The following is a 20,509-nucleotide window of genomic DNA, read 5'->3' as shown; positions in this document are numbered from 1 at the left end:
TATCAATGCGGCGTGGCATGGAGGCGATCAGCCTGTGGCACTGCTGAGGGGTTATCAATGCGGCGTGGCGTGGAGGCGATCAGCCTGTGGCACTGCTGAGGAGTTATCAATGCGGCGTGGCATGGAGGCGATCAGCCTGTGGCACTGCTGAGGGGTTATCAATGCAGCGTGGCTTGGAGGCGATCAGACGATGGCACTGCTGAGGTGTTGTTAATGCGGCGTGGCATGGAGGTGATCAGCCTGTGGCACTGCTGAGGAGATATCAATGCGGCGTGGCATGGAGGAGATCAGCCTGTGGCACTGCTGAGGTGTTATCAATGCGGCGTGGCATGGAGGCGATCAGCCTGTGGCACTGCTGAGGGGTTATCAATGCGGCGTGGCGTGGAGGCGATCAGCCTGTGGCACTGCTGAGGAGTTATCAATGCGGCGTGGCATGGAGGCGATCAGCCTGTGGCACTGCTGAGGGGTTATCAATGCGGCGTGGCTTGGAGGCGATCAGACGATGGCACTGCTGAGGTGTTGTTAATGCGGCGTGGCATGGAGGTGATCAGCCTGTGGCACTGCTGAGGAGATATCAATGCGGCGTGGCATGGAGGAGATCAGCCTGTGGCACTGCTGAGGTGTTATCAATGCGGCGTGGCATGGAGGCGATCAGCCTGTGGCACTGCTGAGGGGTTATCAATGCGGCGTGGCGTGGAGGCGATCAGCCTGTGGCACTGCTGAGGAGATATCAATGCGGCGTGGCATGGAGGCGATCAGCCTGTGGCACTGCTGAGGGGTTATCAATGCGGCGTGGCTTGGAGGCGATCAGACGATGGCACTGCTGAGGTGTTGTTAATGCGGCGTGGCATGGAGGTGATCAGCCTGTGGCACTGCTGAGGAGATATCAATGCGGCGTGGCATGGAGGCGATCAGCCTGTGGCACTGCTGAGGGGTTATCAATGCGGCGTGGCTTGGAGGCGATCAGACGATGGCACTGCTGAGGTGTTGTTAATGCGGCGTGGCATGGAGGTGATCAGCCTGTGGCACTGCTGAGGAGATATCAATGCGGCGTGGCATGGAGGAGATCAGCCTGTGGCACTGCTGAGGTGTTATCAATGCTGCGTGGCATGGAGGCGATCAGCCTGTGGCACTGCTGAGGTGTTATCAATGCTGCGGGGCATGGAGGCGATCAGCCTGTGGCACTGCTGAGGTGTTATCAATGCTGCGTGGCATGGAGGTGATCAGCCTGTGGCACTGCTGAGGTGTTATCAATGCTGCGTGGCATGGAGGTGATCAGCCTGTGGCACTGCTGAGGTGTTATTAATGCTGCGTGGCATGGAGGTGATCAGCCTGTGGCACTGCTGAGGTGTTATCAATGCGGCGTGGCATGGGGGCGATAGTCTGTACCAGTCTACGATAGTCTGCGATAGTTAGTGATATTCTGCGATAGTCTGCGATAGTTAGTGATATTCTGCGATAGTCTGCGATAGTCTGCGATAGTCTGCGATAGTCTGCGATATTCTGCGATATTCTGCGATAGTTAGTGATAGTCTGCGATAGTCTGTAATGCGGGATGTGTCCTGACGCTGTTGTGATGAAGAGTTGGTGGTAAATTTTTCCAACACCATTAAAAACGAGCGGCTGCTTCATAAATTTGGGATTTTGTTTGACAATTAAAAAACGCTAGAACTCCATCAACTCCCCTCCCCCAATGTATCCAGTCCACTGTGAGGTAGACCACCCGGACCCCAGACTGATACATGTTTCCTGCACTGCTACATTGTAACGATCGGGACAGGAGAGATGTGTGCTGCTGCTGTGTCCAGCTTACAAGGGATTGTCTAAACTTGTACCGTGTACCTGATGTATCACCTCCTGCAGCTGGAGCAGAGTACAGTGTGTGGTGTCACGGAGCCGTGCGCCATTCTGAGAAATGTCCTGCCGTATGCGGCGTTTTGTATAGATGTTACGACACTATAGATAAAGCTCCCATCGTACGTCGGCGTGTAGTAAAGAATGTGACGTGTTCTGGATCGCACATTCACAGAAATGGCGCACGAGTATTATACATGGCAATACGCCCCCAGGACACATGTTGTAACTGCTGGAGTAGAATACATTGTACATGAGGGAACACGCCAATGGATGATGTGTCCACATAATGCAGACTGCCATAAACAGAAGCCTCAATGGATGATGTGTCCATATAATACAGACTGCCATAAACAGAAGCCTCAATGGATGATGTGTCCATATAATACAGACTGCCATAAACAGAAGCCTCAATGGATGATGTGTCCACATAATACAGACTGCCATAAACAGAAGCCTCAATGGATGATGTGTCCACATAATACAGACTGCCATAAACAGAAGCCTCAATGGATGATGTGTCCACATAATACAGACTGCCATAAACAGAAGCCTCAATGGATGATGTGTCCACATACTACAGACTGCCATAAACAGAAGCCTCAATGGATGATGTGTCCACATAATGCAGACTGCCATAAACAGAAGCCTCAATGGATGGAAGCCTCAATGGATGATGTGTCCACATAATGCAGACTGCCAAAAACAGAAGCCTCAATGGATGGAAGCCTCAATGGATGATGTGTCCACATAATACAGACTGCCATAAACAGAAGCCTCAATGGATGATGTGTCCATATAATGCAGACTGCCATAAACAGAAGCCTCAATGGATGATGTGTCCATATAATGCAGACTGCCATAAACAGAAGCCTCAATGGATGATGTGTCCACATAATACAGACTGCCATAAACAGAAGCCTCAATGGATGATGTGTCCACATAATACAGACTGCCATAAACAGTAGCCCCAATGGATGATGTGTCCACATAATGCAGACTGCCATAAACGGAAGCCTCAATGGATGATGTGTCCACATAATACAGACTGCCATAAACAGAAGCCTCAGTGGATGATGTGTCCACATAATACAGACTGCCATAAACGGAAGCCTCAATGGATGATGTGTCCACATAATACAGACTGCCATAAACGGAAGCCTCAATGGATGATATGTCCACATAATACAGACTGCCATTAACAGAAGCCTCAATGGATATGTGTCCACATAATACAGACTGCCATAAACAGAAGCCTCAATGGATGATGCGTCCACATAATACAGACTGCCATAAACGGAAGCCTCAATGGATGATGTGTCCACATAATACAGACTGCCATAAACGGAAGCCTCAATGGATGATGTGTCCACATAATACAGACTGCCATAAACAGAAGCCTCAATGGATGATGTGTCCACATAATGCAGACTGCCATAAACAGAAGCCTCAATGGATGATGTGTCCACATAATACAGACTGCCATTAACAGAAGCCTCAATGGATGATGTTTCCACATAATGCAGACTGCCATAAACAGAAGCCTCAGTGGATGATGTGTCCACATAATACAGACTGCCATAAACGGAAGCCTCCATGGATGATGTGTCCACATAATGCAGACTGCCATAAACGGAAGCCTCCATGGATGATGTGTCCACATAATGCAGACTGCCATTAACAGAAGCCTCAATGGATGATGTGTCCACATAATGCAGACTGCCATAAACGGAAGCCTCCATGGATGATGTGTCCACATAATGCAGACTGCCATAAACAGAAGCCTCAATGGATGATGCGTCCACATAATACAGACTGCCATAAACGGAAGCCTCAATGGATGATGTGTCCACATAATACAGACTGCCATAAACAGAAGCCTCAATGGATGATATGTCCCCATAATACAGACTGCCATAAACAGAAGCCTGATGACCTGGGGAGGAGTCCAGTGATATAGTGAGAGATCTGGCATCCTCCTCCTCTCCCCCGCAGGGATCATCTTCTCCTGCATGTGATATTGGGTTGTGACCCCGGGGACACCGTTACTAACTCTCACAGCTGCAGGGAGGAGGAGGAGGGTCAGGGAAGATGCCGGCCTGTGATTGGCTGCTGCTGGGGCTTCCTGTGTTTTGATTTCAAAACCAGCAGAGTTGTGTGTCCGGGAGCAGATCGTGAACCTCCCCAAACATGAGGCGCAATGCTCTGCAGAGCTGCCGGGAGACAGGGCGGGGGGGCCCTTCAGCTGTGTGAGTCTATGTATAGCCTGCATGTTAGCTGGGACTCGGCTCTGTTCACACTCTCGGCTTGTTCTCTGCAGTTTGCGGATTTCCTCTGAGTCACACGGCATCGCACTATTTCAGGACTGTGGGGACAGTAGAGGGGGAGGGGGAGGGGCACAGACTTCTTACCCGCTGCTGTGATGTCCCATCCTGACAGATGCTGAGACTTGTAGTTCCACTCTTCGTCACTGGCTTTCATGAATCATTAACCTGTTGTTTGCTGTATGGGTTGCGCAGCTGTTCTCCACATCCTGTACAGATGTATTGTGAGCAGTCACCGGAGGGGGAGGGCGGATTTGCTTGATAGAGATTGTTTGCTTTATTTTGCTTGTAGGGGGCGCTAAGCACAATACACAATGACTGATTGTTCTTTCTTTCATACGCAGTCCCATGTAAAGGCTCAGAAGGTCAGCAAAGAGCGGCAGCTGGAAATGATGGACCGGCAATACAAGCAGCTGGAGGGACGGCTGGACGAGATGTTGTCTCGAATCGCCAGAGAAACCGAGGAGATTAAAGACCTGGAGCAGCAACTGACGGACGGTATGTTCTCTAATCCAAGTGATGCGGTCTCACAGGACGCAGTGATGTCACCGCTAATCTCCAGTGATAAGCTGCATTCTCAGTGATGTCACCGCTGTTCTCTAGTGAATGGATAGGCTGCATTGTCAGTGATGTCTCCGCTGCTCTCTAGTGAATGGATAGGCTGCATTCTCAGTGATGTCACCGCTGCTCTCTAGTGAATGGATAGGCTGCGTTCTCAGTGATGTCACCGCTGCTCTCTAGTGAATGGATAGGCTGCATTCTCAGTGATGTCACCGCTGCTCTAGTGAATGGATAGGCTGCGTTCTCAGTGATGTCACCGCTGCTCTCTAGTGAATGGATAGGCTGCATTCTCAGTGATGTCACCGCTGCTCTAGTGAATGGATAGGCTGCGTTCTCAGTGATGTCACCGCTGCTCTCTAGTGATGGATAGGCTGCATTCTCAGTGATGTCACCGCTGCTCTCTAGTGAACGTTCCGGTCCCATCTCCCAGTGCTGATGACATTAGTTTTTGCTGTGTGTACACGCTGCAGGTTGTCCTCTAGGTCCTGATCATGTACAGATCTCTGGTGACTTCTCTATTCCTTGGCTGGATCAGTAGAGACTGGTGTGCAATGTTGGGAGTATTAGTACATCCGATGCAATGATTGAGTAGTTGTATTCTTCTGTCTGATCATTTATTGGATGAGACGCTGGATCATATGGCGGCTGCGCAGCTCTGTGAGGCGCGTGTCCTGCCGTATGCTTTGCACTGATTGGTGTAGACGAAGATACAAGCTGGAGGCCCCCCCACCCCCGCCCTGCCTCCAGTGGGCTGTATGTACATGACATCGAGAGGCAGCGCAGGAATCGGAGCACGGTACGTGACCGGCCATATCAGTCCTGAGGGTAGAACCGGGTGAGCCGTAAATAGCCGCGTCTGGGACACTGAACAGGAGTCAGTCATGTGACCGAACAGCTCGAACTGTGTAATCGTAATCTGAGCCCCCACAATGCACTGCACGAGTCACCGCAACTGGAGTATAGAACATGATGTAAAAGCAGAATACTGATTACAGCTCTGGAGAAAACACTCCAGCACTATTATATCCTCCAGAGGCATTACATCATATGTGACTGATATCAGCCGCTCCTCTTATAACACTCCAGTACTATTATATCCTCCAGAGACATTACATCATATGTGAGTGATATCAGCCGCTCCTCTTATATCACTCCAGTACTATTATATCCTCCAGAGACATTACATCATATGTGACTGATATCAGCCGCTCCTCTTATATCACTCCAGTACTATTATATCCTCCAGAGACATTACATCATATGTGTGACTGATATCAGCCACTCCTCTTATATCACTCCAGTACTATTATATCCTCCAGAGACATTACATCATATGTGTGACTGATATCAGCCGCTCCTCTTATAACACTCCAATACTATTATATCCTCCAGAGACATTACATCATATGTGTGACTGATATCAGCCGCTCCTCTTATAACACTCCAGTACTATTATATCCTCCCGAGACATTACATCATATGTGACTGATATCAGCCACTCCTCTTATATCACTCCAGTACTATTATATCCCCCAGAGACATTACATCATATATGTGACTGATATCAGCCGCTCCTCTTATAACACTCCAGTACTATTATATCCCCCAGAGACATTACATTATATGTGTGACTGATATCAGCCGCTCCTCTTATATCACTCCAGTACTATTATATCCCCCAGAGACATTACATTATATGTGTGACTGATATCAGCCACTCCTCTTATATCACTCCAGTACTATTATATCCTCCCGAGACATTACATTATATGTGTGACTGATATCAGCCGCTCCTCTTATAACACTCCAGTACTATTATATCCTCCCGAGACATTACATTATATGTGTGACTGATATCAGCCGCTCCTCTTATAACACTCCAGTACTATTATATCCTCCCGAGACATTACATCATGTGTGACTGATATCAGCCGCTCCTCTTATAACACTCCAGCACTATTATATCCTCCAGAGACATTACATCATATGTGACTGATATCAGCCGCTCCTCTTATATCACTCCAGTACTATTATATCCTCCAGAGACATTACATCATATGTGACTGATATCAGCCGCTCCTCTTATATCACTCCAGTACTATTATATCCTCCAGAGACATTACATCATATGTGTGACTGATATCAGCCGCTCCTCTTATATCACTCCAGTACTATTATATCCTCCAGAGACATTACATCATATGTGTGACTGATATCAGCCGCTCCTCTTATATCACTCCAGTACTATTATATCCTCCAGAGACATTACATCATATGTGTGACTGATATCAGCCGCTCCTCTTATATCACTCCAATACTATTATATCCTCCAGAGACATTACATCATATATGTGACTGATATCAGCCGCTCCTCTTATATCACTCCAGCACTATTATATCCTCCAGACATTACATCATATGTGACTGATATCAGCCGCTCCTCTTATATCACTCCAGCACTATTATATCCTCCAGAGACATTACATCATATGTGTGACTGATATCAGCCGCTCCTCTTATAACACTCCAGTACTATTATATCCTCCAGAGACATTACATCATATGTGTGACTGATATCAGCCGCTCCTCTTATATCACTCTAGTACTATTATATCCTCCAGAGACATTACATCATATGTGTGACTGATATCAGCCGCTCCTGTTATATCACTCCAGTACTATTATATCCTCCAGATACATTACATCATATGTGTGACTGATATCAGCCGCTCCTCTTATATCACTCCAGCGCTATTATATCCTCCAGAGACATTACATCATATGTGTGACTGATATCAGCCGCTCCTCTTATAACACTCCAGCACTATTATATCCTCCAGATACATTACATCATATGTGTGACTGATATCAGCCGCTCCCCTTATAACACTCCAGTACTATTATATCCTCCAGATACATTACATCATATGTGTGACTGATATCAGCCGCTCCTCTTATATCACTCCAGCACTATTATATCCTCCAGACATTACATCATATGTGACAGATATCAGCCACTCCTCTTATATCACTCCTGCACTATTATATCCTCCAGAGACATTACATCATATGTGTGACTGATATCAGCCGCTCCTCTTATATCACTCCAGTACTATTATATCCTCCAGAGACATTACATCATATGTGTGACTGATATCAGCCGCTCCTCTTATAACACTCCAGCACTATTATATCCTCCAGAGACATTACATCATATGTGACTGATATCAGCCGCTCCTCTTATAACACTCCAGTACTATTATATCCTCCAGAGACATTACATTATATGTGACTGATATCAGCCGCTCCTCTTATAACGCTCCAGCACTGTTCTAACCTTTGTTCTGTAGGGTTACTGTGCTTTGCTGCAGGTGTCGCCTTATTCTTGCTCTTGTGTTTCTCGGTAAAGGTCAGATCGCTGCCAATGAGGCACTGAAGAAAGATCTGGAGGGCATTATTTCGGGCTTGCAGGAATACCTGGAGAGTGTGAAGGGTCAGGCCAGGCAGGCGCACGATGATTGCCGGGAGCTGCAGTCGGAGCGGGAGGTTCTGCTGCAGAGGCTGGAGGAGCTGGAGGAAGAGAGAGACCGGCTGGAGGCTGCAGTACAGGAGACTGACCACATGAGGAAGGTAGAGGTCACTGACCCGGTGCTCTCCTCCGCACAGCAGCCGCTGATTCACCCCCAAACTGATGTATTAAATGGGCAACCACGTAACATGTGGGAGCCGCTCTACACTGACTAATAGACAGGGGTCTCAAGCAGAGACCCCCTCCATGACATGCATATACTGTGATCGGGCATTTAGTCCTGATGTGACTAGCCCTTTAAGGCCCAAAGTGAAGAGATGGACATTTACTATTTACATCCATGGGCTGTGTACCCGTTCTGACCTAATTCTAACCACAGCTGAGGGTTTGTTACAATTCACTGTCTGGACCAATACATTGTCAGACCAGGAGAGAGATGTGTATTGTTGATGTAATTCGCTTGTAGAAGATTACCTAAATTGACAGCAAGCAGAGATCTTGAATATGATGAAGAACTGAAGCAAAGTGTATTAGAAAGTAGGGAATTATCCCAGATGATGTGTGACGACAGCAGGAACGTTGGCATTGCCGCTGTTGGCGTTCTTTCTCTTTCATAGCCGCGGGATTCTTGCTGCGATGTTACCGCGAGGACGTCGTGACCTGGCGTGGCCGTGGAGCCCTGTATATAGCATTATTATTAGTCGTGACCGCGCTGATGTGTCGCACCTCTTGTGATTGCAGGAGATGGAAGAATTGGAGCGCAGTCTGCAGGAACAGCAGGAGGTGAACGAGTCGCTACGCCGGGCGCAGGGGGACCTCAGCGCGTATGAAGCTGAGCTGGAGGAGCAGGTCAGAGCGAGAGAAGCCGAGATCACCCAGCTAAAGCAGGAGCAGGAGCAGCGCACCAAGCAGCAGCACGTGAGCAGCCGGCACAGTGCGGGTGACCAGCAGCGATCACTGAGGAACCACTACAACTGTGTGCAATGTTATTACAGGCCGAGACCTCTGCATGGAAAGCCGAGCTGCAGAGAGACTGCCGAGCCCTGGAGAACGCCCTGACTAAAGCTCACGTCTTACAGGAGCAGGACCAGGACAACAAGAAGCGTCTACTCCAAGTGCACCAGCTGCAGGTACATGTCCTCCTGCATCACTGCTCTGAGCAGTCTGTGCCAGCATGCAGCTCCGGAGATAGCGGAATGTATGAAAACGGTGTAGCAGAATAGTGAGTGCAGCTCTGGAGTATAATACAGGATATAACTCAGGATCAGTACAGGATACGTAATGTATGTACACAGTGACTGCTCCAGCAGAATAGTGAGTGCAGCTCTGGAGTATAATACAGGATGTAACTCAGGATCAATACAGGATAAGTCATGTAATGTATGTACACAGTGAGTTCACCAGCAGAGTAGTGAGTGCAGCTCTGGAGTATAATACAGGATGTAACTCAGGATCAGTACAGGATAAGTAATGTAATGTATGTACACAGTGACTCCACCAGCAGAATAGTGAGTGCAGCTCTGGAGTATAATACAGGATGTAACTCAGGATCAGTACAGGATAAGTAATGTAATGTATGTACACAGTGACTCCACCAGCAGAGTAGTGAGTGCAGCTCTGGAGTATAATACAGGATGTAACTCAGGATCAGTACAGGATAAGTAATGTAATGTATGTACACAGTGACTCCACCAGCAGAATAGTGAGTGCAGCTCTGGAGTATAATACAGGATGTAACTCAGGATCAGTACAGGATAAGTAATGTAATGTATGTACACAGTGACTCCACCAGCAGAATAGTGAGTGCAGCTCTGGAGTATAATACAGGATATAACTCAGGATCAGTACAGGATAAGTAATGTATGTACACAGTGACTTCTCCAGCAGAATAGTGAGTGCAGCTCTGGAGTATAATACAGGATGTAACTCAGGATCAGTACAGGATAAGTAATGTAATGTATGTACACAGTGAGTCCACCAGCAGAATAGTGAGTGCAGCTCTGGAGTATAATACAGGATATAACTCAGGATCAGTACAGGATAAGTAATGTCATGTATGTACACAGTGACTCCACCAGCAGAATAGTGAGTGCAGCTCTGGAGTATAATACAGGATGTAACTCAGGATTAGTACAGGATCATATATATACACACAGTGACTCCACCAGAAGAATAGTGAGTGCAGCTCTGGAGTATAATACAGGATGTAACTCAGGATTAGTACAGGATCAGTAATGTCATGTATGTACACAGTGACTCCACCAGCAGAATAGTGAGTGCAGCTCTGGAGTATAATACAGGATGTAACTCAGGATCAGTACAGGATAAGTAATGTAATGTATGTACACAGTGACTCCACCATCAGAATAGTGAGTGCAGCTCTGGAGTATAATACAGGCTATAACTCAGGATCAGTGTAGGATAAGTAATGTAATGTATGTGCACAGTGACTCCACCAGCAGAATAGTGAGTGCAGCTCTGGAGTATAATACAGGATGTAACTCAGGATCAGTACAGGAGAAGTAATGTAATGTATGTACACGGTGACTCCACCAGCAGAATAGTGAGTGCAGCTCTGGAGTATAATACAGGATATAACTCAGGATCAGTACAGGATAAGTAATGTATGTACACAGTGACTCCACCAGCAGAATAGTGAGTGCAGCTCTGGAGTATAATACAGGATATATCTCAGGATCAGTACAGGATAAGTAATGTATGTACACAATGACTCCACCAGCAGAATAGTGAGTGCAGCTCTGGAGTATAATACAGGATGTAACTCAGGATCAGTACAGGATAAGTAATGTAATGTATGTACACAGTGACCCCACCAGCAGAATAGTGAGTGCAGCTCTGGAGTATAATACAGGATCTAACTCAGGATCAGTACAGGATAAGTAATGTAATGTATGTACACAGTGACTCCACCAGCAGAATAGTGAGTGCAGCTCTGGAGTATAATACAGGATGTAACTCAGGATCAGTACCGGATAAGTAATGTAATGTATGTACACAGTGACTCCACCAGCAGAATAGTGAGTGCAGCTCTGGAGTATAATACAGGATATAACTCAGGATCAGTACAGGATAAGTAATGTAATGTATGTACACAGTGACTCCACCAGCAGAATAGTGAGTGCAGCTCTGGAGTATAATACAGGATGTAACTCAGGATCAGTATAGGATAAGTAATGTAATGTATGTACACAGTGACTCCACCAGCAGAATAGTGAGTGCAGCTCTGGAGTATAATACAGGATGTAACTCAGGATCAGTATAGGATAAGTAATGTAATGTATGTACACAGTGACTCCACCAGCAGAATAGTGAGTGCAGCTCTGGAGTATAATACAGGATATATCTCAGGATCAGTACAGGATAAGTAATGTATGTACACAATGACTCCACCAGCAGAATAGTGAGTGCAGCTCTGGAGTATAATACAGGATGTAACTCGGGATCAGTACAGGATAAGTAATGTATGTACACAGTGACTCCACCAGCAGAATAGTGAGTGCTGCTCTGGAGTATAATACAGGATATAACTCAGGATCAGTACAGGATAAGTAATGTATGTACACAGTGACTCCACCAGCAAAATAGTGAGTGCAGCTCTGGAGTATAATACAGGATGTAACTCAGGATCAGTACAGGATAAGTAATGTAATGTATGTACACAGTGACTCCACCAGCAGAATAGTGAGTGCAGCTCTGGAGTATAATACAGGATGTAACTCAGGATCAGTACAGGAGAAGTAATGTAATGTATGTACACAGTGACTCCACCAGCAGAATAGTGAGTGCTGCTCTGGAGTATAATACAGGATATAACTCAGGATCAGTACAGGATAAGTAATGTATGTACACAGTGACTCCACCAGCAGAATAGTGAGTGCAGCTCTGGAGTATAATACAGGATATAACTCAGGATCAGTACAGGATAAGTAATGTAATGTATGTACACAGTGACTCCACCAGCAGAGTAGTGAGTGCAGCTCTGGAGTATAATACAGGATATAACTCAGGATCAGTACAGGATAAGTAATGTAATGTATGTACACAGTGACTCCACCAGCAGAATAGGGAGTGCAGCTCTGGAGTATAATACAGGATATAACTCAGGATCAGTACAGGATAAGTAATGTATGTACACAGTGACTCCACCAGCAGAATAGTGAGTGCAGCTCTGGAGTATAATACAGGATATAACTCAGGATCAGTACAGGATAAGTAATGTAATGTATGTACACAGTGACTCCACCAGCAGAGTAGTGAGTGCAGCTCTGGAGTATAATACAGGATATAACTCAGGATCAGTACAGGATAAGTAATGTAATGTATGTACACAGTGACTCCACCAGCAGAGTAGTGAGTGCTGCTCTGGAGTATAATACAGGATATAACTCAGGATCAGTACAGGATAAGTAATGTATGTACACAGTGACTCCACCAGCAGAATAGTGAGTGCAGCTCTGGAGTATAATACAGGATATAACTCAGGATCAGTACAGGATAAGTAATGTAATGTATGTACACAGTGACTCCACCAGCAGAGTAGTGAGTGCAGCTCTGGAGTATAATACAGGATATAACTCAGGATCAGTACAGGATAAGTAATGTAATGTATGTACACAGTGACTCCACCAGCAGAATAGGGAGTGCAGCTCTGGAGTATAATACAGGATGTAACTCAGGATCAGTACAGGATAAGTAATGTAATATATGTACACAGTGACTCCACCAGCAGAATAGTGAGTGCAGCTCTGGAGTATAATACAGGATGTAACTCAGGATCAGCACAGGATAAGTAATGTATGTACACAGTGACTCCACCAGCAGAATAGTGAGTGCAGCTCTGGAGTATAATACAGGATATAACTCAGGATCAGTACAGGATAAGTAATGTAATGTATGTACACAGTGACTCCACCAGCAGAGTAGTGAGTGCAGCTCTGGAGTATAATACAGGATGTAACTCAGGATCAGTACAGGATAAGTAATGTAATGTACGTACACAGTGACTCCACCAGCAGAATAGTGAGTGCAGCTCTGGAGTATAATACAGGATATAACTCAGGATCAGTACAGGATAAGTAATGTAATGTATGTACACAGTGACTCCACCAGCAGAATAGTGAGTGCAGCTCTGGAGTATAATACAGGATGTAACTCAGGATTAGTACAGGATCATATATATACACACAGTGACTCTTCCAGCAGAATAGTGAGTGCAGCTCTGGAGTATAATACAGGATGTAACTCAGGATTAGTACAGGATCATATATATACACACAGTGACTCTTCCAGCAGAATAGTGAGTGCAGCTCTGGAGTATAATACAGGATGTAACTCAGGATTAGTACAGGATCATATATATACACACAGTGACTCTTCCAGCAGAAACATTTTGGAAATCCTGGCCCGGGAGTTGTCCTCTCATGTCTTCAGTTTCTTAGTTCTCTTGGTCTTCTGGGTGACACCCCTGTATTGCTTGTAGTGCCGGTCATTAGTGGCTGTCGTCCAGCAGGGTAGCAGTTTTAGTGTGGAGCGCTGCTTTCCCCTCAGTAGACATGGTTGTGAATCTGTCTCTTCTAGATTTCTGGGAGGTCATTGAGATGAGACGTTGTGCTGATCAGAGGGGCTGGAGAAGTCTTGCTGTGAATGAGCGCACGGCCTGCACATTGTACATTACACTGAATGAGCGCACGGCCTGCACATTGTACATTACACTGAATGAGCGCACGGCCTGCACTGCACATTGTACATTACACTGAATGAGCGCACGGCCTGCACTGCACATTGTACATTACACTGAATGAGCGCATGGCCTGCACTGCACATTGTACATTACACTGAATGAGCGCACGGCCTGCACATTGTACATTACACTGAATGAGCGCACGGCCTGCACTGCACATTGTACATTACACTGAATGAGCGCACGGCCTGCACTGCACATTGTACATTACACTGAATGAGCGCACGGCCTGCACTGCACATTGTACATTACACTGAATGAGCGCACGGCCTGCACTGCACATTGTACATTACACTGAATGAGCGCACGGCCTGCACTGCACATTGTACATTACACTGAATGAGCGCACGGCCTGCACTGCACATTGTACATTACACTGAATGAGCGCACGGCCTGCACTGCACATTGTACATTACACTGAATGAGCGCACGGCCTGCACTGCACATTGTACATTACACTGAATGAGCGCACGGCCTGCACTGCACATTGTACATTACACTGAATGAGCGCATGGCCTGCACTGCACATTGTACATTTTCATGTTTTTCCTCCTCAGAAAGACAATGATTCCTTGAAGACGCAGATGGAGAATCTCCAGGCCCAGCTCAATGATGCTGCAGACAACCTGGTGCGTCCAGAGCAGATCACCAGCCGCGTGTCAGAGCTGAAGAGGAAACTGCAGACAGGAGTGGGGGATGTCCGGTGAGCGTGATGACCATGGACGCCTGTGCTGTTATGCAGCTATTGTTGAGAGAGACACTGTTCACCAATACCTGTAATCCCGGAATATTAGCTGTTTATATAGTGAGTGTTCCCAGAAGAGACCACCTCATGAGGGCTGCGGTTCAGACCTGGCGGATCGTCTCATATTTGCAGTCGATCTCCCGTATTGCATTGCAATATCCGCTGTGAGAATCGCACACGAGCGAGCGTGCTCTGATTTCTGGAGAGATTATTCCACCACTTTCTGAAAACTCCATCCACGAGACTTGTGGTGCGGCTGTAGGTGCAGTGATGTCATCAGGACGTCTATATTCCATAGTGACCCTATACAGTCAGACGCACACTCACTGGGGCTCGGGCTTCTCCTCTGACTTCTCTTTGCTCAGTGTTTGGACCCTTATGTTTTCAGACCATCAGATGGTTCAGGATACACATGCCGGACTATCAGAATTTCTGAAGCGTTGGTTGCTGGAGTAAAGGAATCTCCCTAGAATCCCGTCAGTCTTATCATTTCTTATAGGGTCAGTCAGTTCACATTGTGACTGTCCGCTGTGTAAATCTGATCCATGGGTCGCCAGATCTGAATATATCAATCCCAACCCCTGGATGTGATTCTGACACGTGACGTCCGGCGGGTTCCCCGTTATTTATGGGGTTCTGTTTGCTTCTCTTTAGGTGTTCGGGTCCCTCTGATGTTCTGGGGCAGAATCTTGCGGAGCTGCAGAAACAGATTCATCAGATCCTAGAAAAGTCAGAAGAGGAGAAGCGAGAAGCCCAGGAGAGGCAGAGGAGACTACAGGAGGAGGTGGCTGCCCTGCAGGACCGGGCCCGGGAGGCTCCGGAGGATTATAAGAGGGCGTGCAACAAGGCGGCCGACGCCAGGGTCAGCAAACACGTCCTCATTACTGGTCTACAACCCCATATCATAACTAATGAAACGCCTCGCAGCTTTCTAATACGCTGCGTGTTTATTCCCCACCATTTTCAAGATCTCTGCTTGCAGTCCGTGACATTCTTGTTTACATCCTGGCCATCTGACCCTGTCCTTACACAGCTGACGGCTTGTTACAATGAATCAGTATGGGCAGTACATAGCACCTGCACACACCTTTCCCTCTCTTGCTTTTCAGGCTATTCAGCTCGCAGAGGATTGTCTTTACTGGATACAATTGTAACAAAACCTCAGCTGTGAGTATTAGGCTTGTACGTGTATCCAGCCTCTGGATGTAGACTAGTTTTTCCATTCACTGACCGCAATCCGAGATTTTGAAAATGGTCTATTAGAACGTTTGAGAATATTCCATTACACAATGGAGCTCTGTGTACGGGAGACTGCGCCGGCTCGTCATGAATAGAGAAATAACGGAGAGTTCTCTTTCCTGTAGATTCAGCTGGAAAAGAGACAGAACGAGGCCAAAGTGCGACAGCTGGAGAAGCAGGTCCGTCAGCTGAACGAGAAGATGAAGACCATGGAGGAGATACAAGGCCTGGCTGACCAGCAGCTGGTGGAGGCTGAGGAAGAGCGGGAGAGGCTACTAGCAGAGCTGCAGGATCTGGAGACGGAGGTAAAGCATGAACCCCGCGCGCACCACCCCCGTACATATCTCCCGTTCCTGCACTGACGCCGCCGCTTCTATTCCAGAAGAAAACCGAGGATTCACAGGCACAGAAAGAGCTGTCTGGCCTGGACCGCCAACTGAAGGAGCTGAAGAGGGCCATAGCCATGTCCGACAATATGGCAACTACAGAACTGACCAGCGCCAAAGATCAGCTGAGATCCCTTCATGGTACAGTGCGCCAGATCAACCGCGAGCGGGCCGAGGTAAGAGCGTCACTGCATCCAATATGTGGGGAGACCCCGAGGACCATATGTAAGAACGAACCAAGTGCAAAAAATATGTATTAATGTGGAGTCATCCCGAGTGTCAGCAATGTGATCAGCCGGGGCCACAGGGAGAGCTCAGCGTGATAGCCGGGGCCACAGGGAGAGCTCAGCGTGATCAGCCGGGGCCACAGGGAGAGCTCAGCGTGATCAGCCGGGGCCACAGGGAGAGCTCAGCGTGATCAGCCGGGGCCACAGGGAGAGCTCAGCGTGATCAGCCAGGGCCACAGGGAGAGCTCCTCAATGTGATCAGCCGGGGCCACAGGGAGAGCTCCTCAATGTGATCAGCCGGGGCCAAAGAGAGAACTCCTCAATAAGATCAGTCAGGGGCCACAGGGAGAGCTCAGCATGATCAGCCGGGTCCACACGGAGAGCTTCTCAATGTGATCAGTTAGGGGCCACAAGGAGAGTTTTCTTTTACTTGGAAGCTTTCTGTTCTGTTTTGCTCAGGAGATGCAGGAAGCGGAGGACTACTACTCCCAGGCTGCCCGGGCGGCTCGAGATCTTGCTAAAGCCGAGGCTGAGATAGAACTTCTTCAGGAACTGCTTCACGACAAGGAGAAACAGGTGCGTTCTGTTAGTGGGCCACACACATAGGGCCACACCACATGGGGTCCTGTACAAGAGGATGGTCAACTACACACACACACACACTATCCCTCCGCGGGCAGACCATCCCTCAGCGGGCAGACCATCCCTCCGCGCGCTGACTTATCCATACAGGACTATATATCTCTTCCGCACCTATGACTGTGGGGACGTCTTCTTGCCCGGGGGTAGAAGGGTGTGGCTGGTTCACGTGTGTATATCTGCTGGCTGAGCGCAGCTTCTTCTTTCGTTACAGTTGCAGGATGAGCTGCAGAATTCAGAGACTGGACTCACCGTATCCAACTCACAGCAGCAGGAGATCGACAAGCTGAATCACGCTCTGCGGAAACAACGGCTGGAGATGGAACGTCTCAGACATCTGCTGGAGCACGCCAGAGCTGGTAAGACCTCCGCATGGGGAGTAGAATGGAACCTGTGACGGCCGGTCCAGCAGTGACTGCAGCGTCTGACTCGATAGGCCTCCACATTGCAGCTTTTATGGTTTAGTGCTGTTTATAGACCTGTGTATTGATGGCTCCGCTCTCTGTGTCTTTACCTCCGGCCCTGTATGATTCACGTCCGCTGACCCCCCGACCATCATTATAAGTGTTACTGTGACTGTGTAAAGTTCATCATCATCATCATTACTATGTCTTCTAGACAACGCCGGAGAGATTGAGAATCTACTGGACGAAATTCAGTCCCTCAGACGTGCGCTCGGCTGTCAGAGCGATCACATCACCAGCATGGCCGACCCCTTCCGGAGAAAGGGTTACTGGTACTATCTGCCGTCCTCCTGCAATGTGAGTGGCCCATACAAGATTATACAGGGTGTTACCCGGGTCATACAAGAGTATACAGGGTGTTACCTGGGTCATACAAGATTATACAGGGTGTTACCCGGGTCATACAAGAGTATACAGGGTGTTACCCGGGTCATACAAGATTATACAGGGTGTTACCCGGGTCATACAAGAGTATACAGGGTGTTACCTGGGTCATACAAGATTATACAGGGTGTTACCCGGGTCATACAAGAGTATACAGGGTGTTACCCGGGTCATACAAGATTATACAGGGTGTTACCCGGGTCATACAAGATTATACAGGGTGTTACCCGGGTCATACAAGAGTATACGGGGTGTTACCCGGGTCATACAAGATTATACGGGGTGTTACCCGGGTCATACAAGATTATACAGGGCGTGACCCGGGTCATACAAGATTATACGGGGCGTTACCCGGGTCATACAAGATTATACGGGGCGTTACCCGGGTCATACAAGATTATACAGGGCGTGACCCGGGTCATACAAGATTATACGGGGCGTGACCCGGGTCATACAAGATTATACGGGGCGTGACCCGGGTCATACAAGATTATACGGGGCGTTACCCGGGTCATACAAGATTATACGGGGCGTTACCCGGGTCATACAAGATTATACGGGGCGTGACCCGGGTCATACAAGATTATACGGGGCGTGACCCGGGTCATACAAGATTATACGGGGCGTGACCCGGGTCATACAAGATTATACGGGGCGTGACCCGGGTCATACAAGATTATACGGGGCGTGACCCGGGTCATACAAGATTATACGGGGCGTGACCCGGGTCATACAAGATTATACGGGGCGTTACCGGGGTCATACAAGATTATACGGGGCGTTACCCGGGTCATACAAGATTATACAGGGTGTTACCCGGGTCATACAAGATTATACAGGGCGTTACCCGGGCCATACAAGATTATACAGGGCGTTACCCGGGTCATACAAGATTATACAGGGCGTTACCCGGGTCATACAAGATTATACAGGGCGTTACCCGGGTCATACAAGATTATACAGGGTGTTACCCGGGTCATACAAGATTATACAGGGTGTTACCCGGGTCATACAAGATTATACGGGGTGTTAACCGGGTCATACAAGATTATACAGGGCGTTACCCGGGTCATACAAGATTATACAGGGCGTTACCCGGGTCATACAAGATTATACAGGGCGTTACCCGGGTCATACAAGATTATACAGGGCGTTACCCGGGTCATACAAGATTATACAGGGCGTTACCCGGGTCATACAAGATTATACAGGGCGTTACCCGGGTCATACAAGATTATACGGGGTGTTACCGGGGTCATACAAGATTATACAGGGTGTTACCCGGGTCATACAAGATTATACAGGGTGTTACCCGGGTCATACAAGATTATACGGGGCGTTACCGGGGTCATACAAGATTATACAGGGCGTTACCGGGGTCATACAAGATTATACAGGGCGTTACCCGGGTCATACAAGATTATACAGGGTGTTACCCGGGTCATACAAGATTATACAGGGTGTTACCCGGGTCATACAAGATTATACAGGGTGTTACCCGGGTCATACAAGATTATACAGGGTGTTACCCGGGTCATACAAGATTATACAGGGTGTTACCCGGGTCATACAAGATTATACAGGGTGTTACCCGGGTCATACAAGATTATACAGGGTGTTACCCGGGTCATACAAGATTATACAGGGTGTTACCCGGGTCATACAAGATTATACGGGGTGTTACCCGGGTCATACAAGAGTATACGGGGTGTTACCGGGGTCATACAAGATTATACAGGGCGTTACCCGGGTCATAACAGTGTGACAATCCTGGTGATTTTGCGGTCCACAATACCACGGATCCGTTGTCTGTTTTTTCGGTCCACTTGTCTGTAATAACCGTCAGCCGTGTGTCCTCATGACCCGCAAATACCAACAGTAAAATGACTTGTGCTGAGTTTTTGGGTCTCGCGGCTCCCACGTGGTCATGTGTATTAGGGACAGGCAGGGACAGGCGGGGGTCTGACCGGCAGCGGATTGTTTAGTTGTTGCCTCCTCTGGTTGTGACGCGCTGCACGATGTGCTGCCGGTATATAAAGGCGCTATATATGATGTACTGAGGGACGGCCGCACTATATACCCACAGCCCGGAGGCCTCCCCTCCCCGACCTCTTTGCAGATTATTCACGATTTCCTTTTTTCTCTCTTTGGCAGAACTCCGGTCGCGATTCCCTGAGCACAAAAGACTCCGGCGTCAGTTTACATTACCCGACGACCTCATCCCCGGCCAGACGGAGGCGCTGTCCGCATCGGCATGGGAAGAAGGACGCACCCGCTCCCATGGCTGCCGGCCATTGGGTGTATTCACCGGTTCGCCCTGTTGGCGCCCGCTGTGACGGTAGTCGGGGTGAGCTCTGCTGTATATTGGGAGCAGGAAGTTCAGTATTCATGTTGTG

The 20,509-nt window shown here is 47.9% G+C and overlaps 1 protein-coding gene across 3 annotated transcripts in view; it reads left to right on the top strand.

Annotated features, from left to right (window-relative positions):
• Window positions 1-20,509, top strand: part of CNTRL (centriolin) — an 80,727-nt gene that overhangs the window by 37,854 nt on the left and 22,364 nt on the right. For 2 of the 3 annotated variants that reach the window (XM_075834583.1, XM_075834581.1), the window contains exons 12-23: window positions 4,523-4,676; window positions 8,149-8,369; window positions 9,010-9,186; window positions 9,264-9,398; window positions 14,587-14,732; window positions 15,429-15,636; window positions 16,139-16,318; window positions 16,396-16,575; window positions 17,086-17,202; window positions 17,480-17,624; window positions 17,884-18,026; window positions 20,268-20,460. In XM_075834583.1, the coding sequence (XP_075690698.1) occupies window positions 4,523-4,676; window positions 8,149-8,369; window positions 9,010-9,186; window positions 9,264-9,398; window positions 14,587-14,732; window positions 15,429-15,636; window positions 16,139-16,318; window positions 16,396-16,575; window positions 17,086-17,202; window positions 17,480-17,624; window positions 17,884-18,026; window positions 20,268-20,460 (1,999 nt within the window). The remainder of the gene's footprint in view (window positions 1-4,522; window positions 4,677-8,148; window positions 8,370-9,009; window positions 9,187-9,263; window positions 9,399-14,586; window positions 14,733-15,428; window positions 15,637-16,138; window positions 16,319-16,395; window positions 16,576-17,085; window positions 17,203-17,479; window positions 17,625-17,883; window positions 18,027-20,267; window positions 20,461-20,509) is intronic. The other variant, XM_075834582.1, reaches the window with a different exon arrangement.

The sequence above is a fragment of the Rhinoderma darwinii genome, chromosome 8 (genome assembly GCF_050947455.1).
Source record: "Rhinoderma darwinii isolate aRhiDar2 chromosome 8, aRhiDar2.hap1, whole genome shotgun sequence".
NCBI lineage: Eukaryota > Metazoa > Chordata > Amphibia > Anura > Rhinodermatidae > Rhinoderma > Rhinoderma darwinii.
This window is presented reverse-complemented; position numbering and strand designations above follow the sequence as displayed.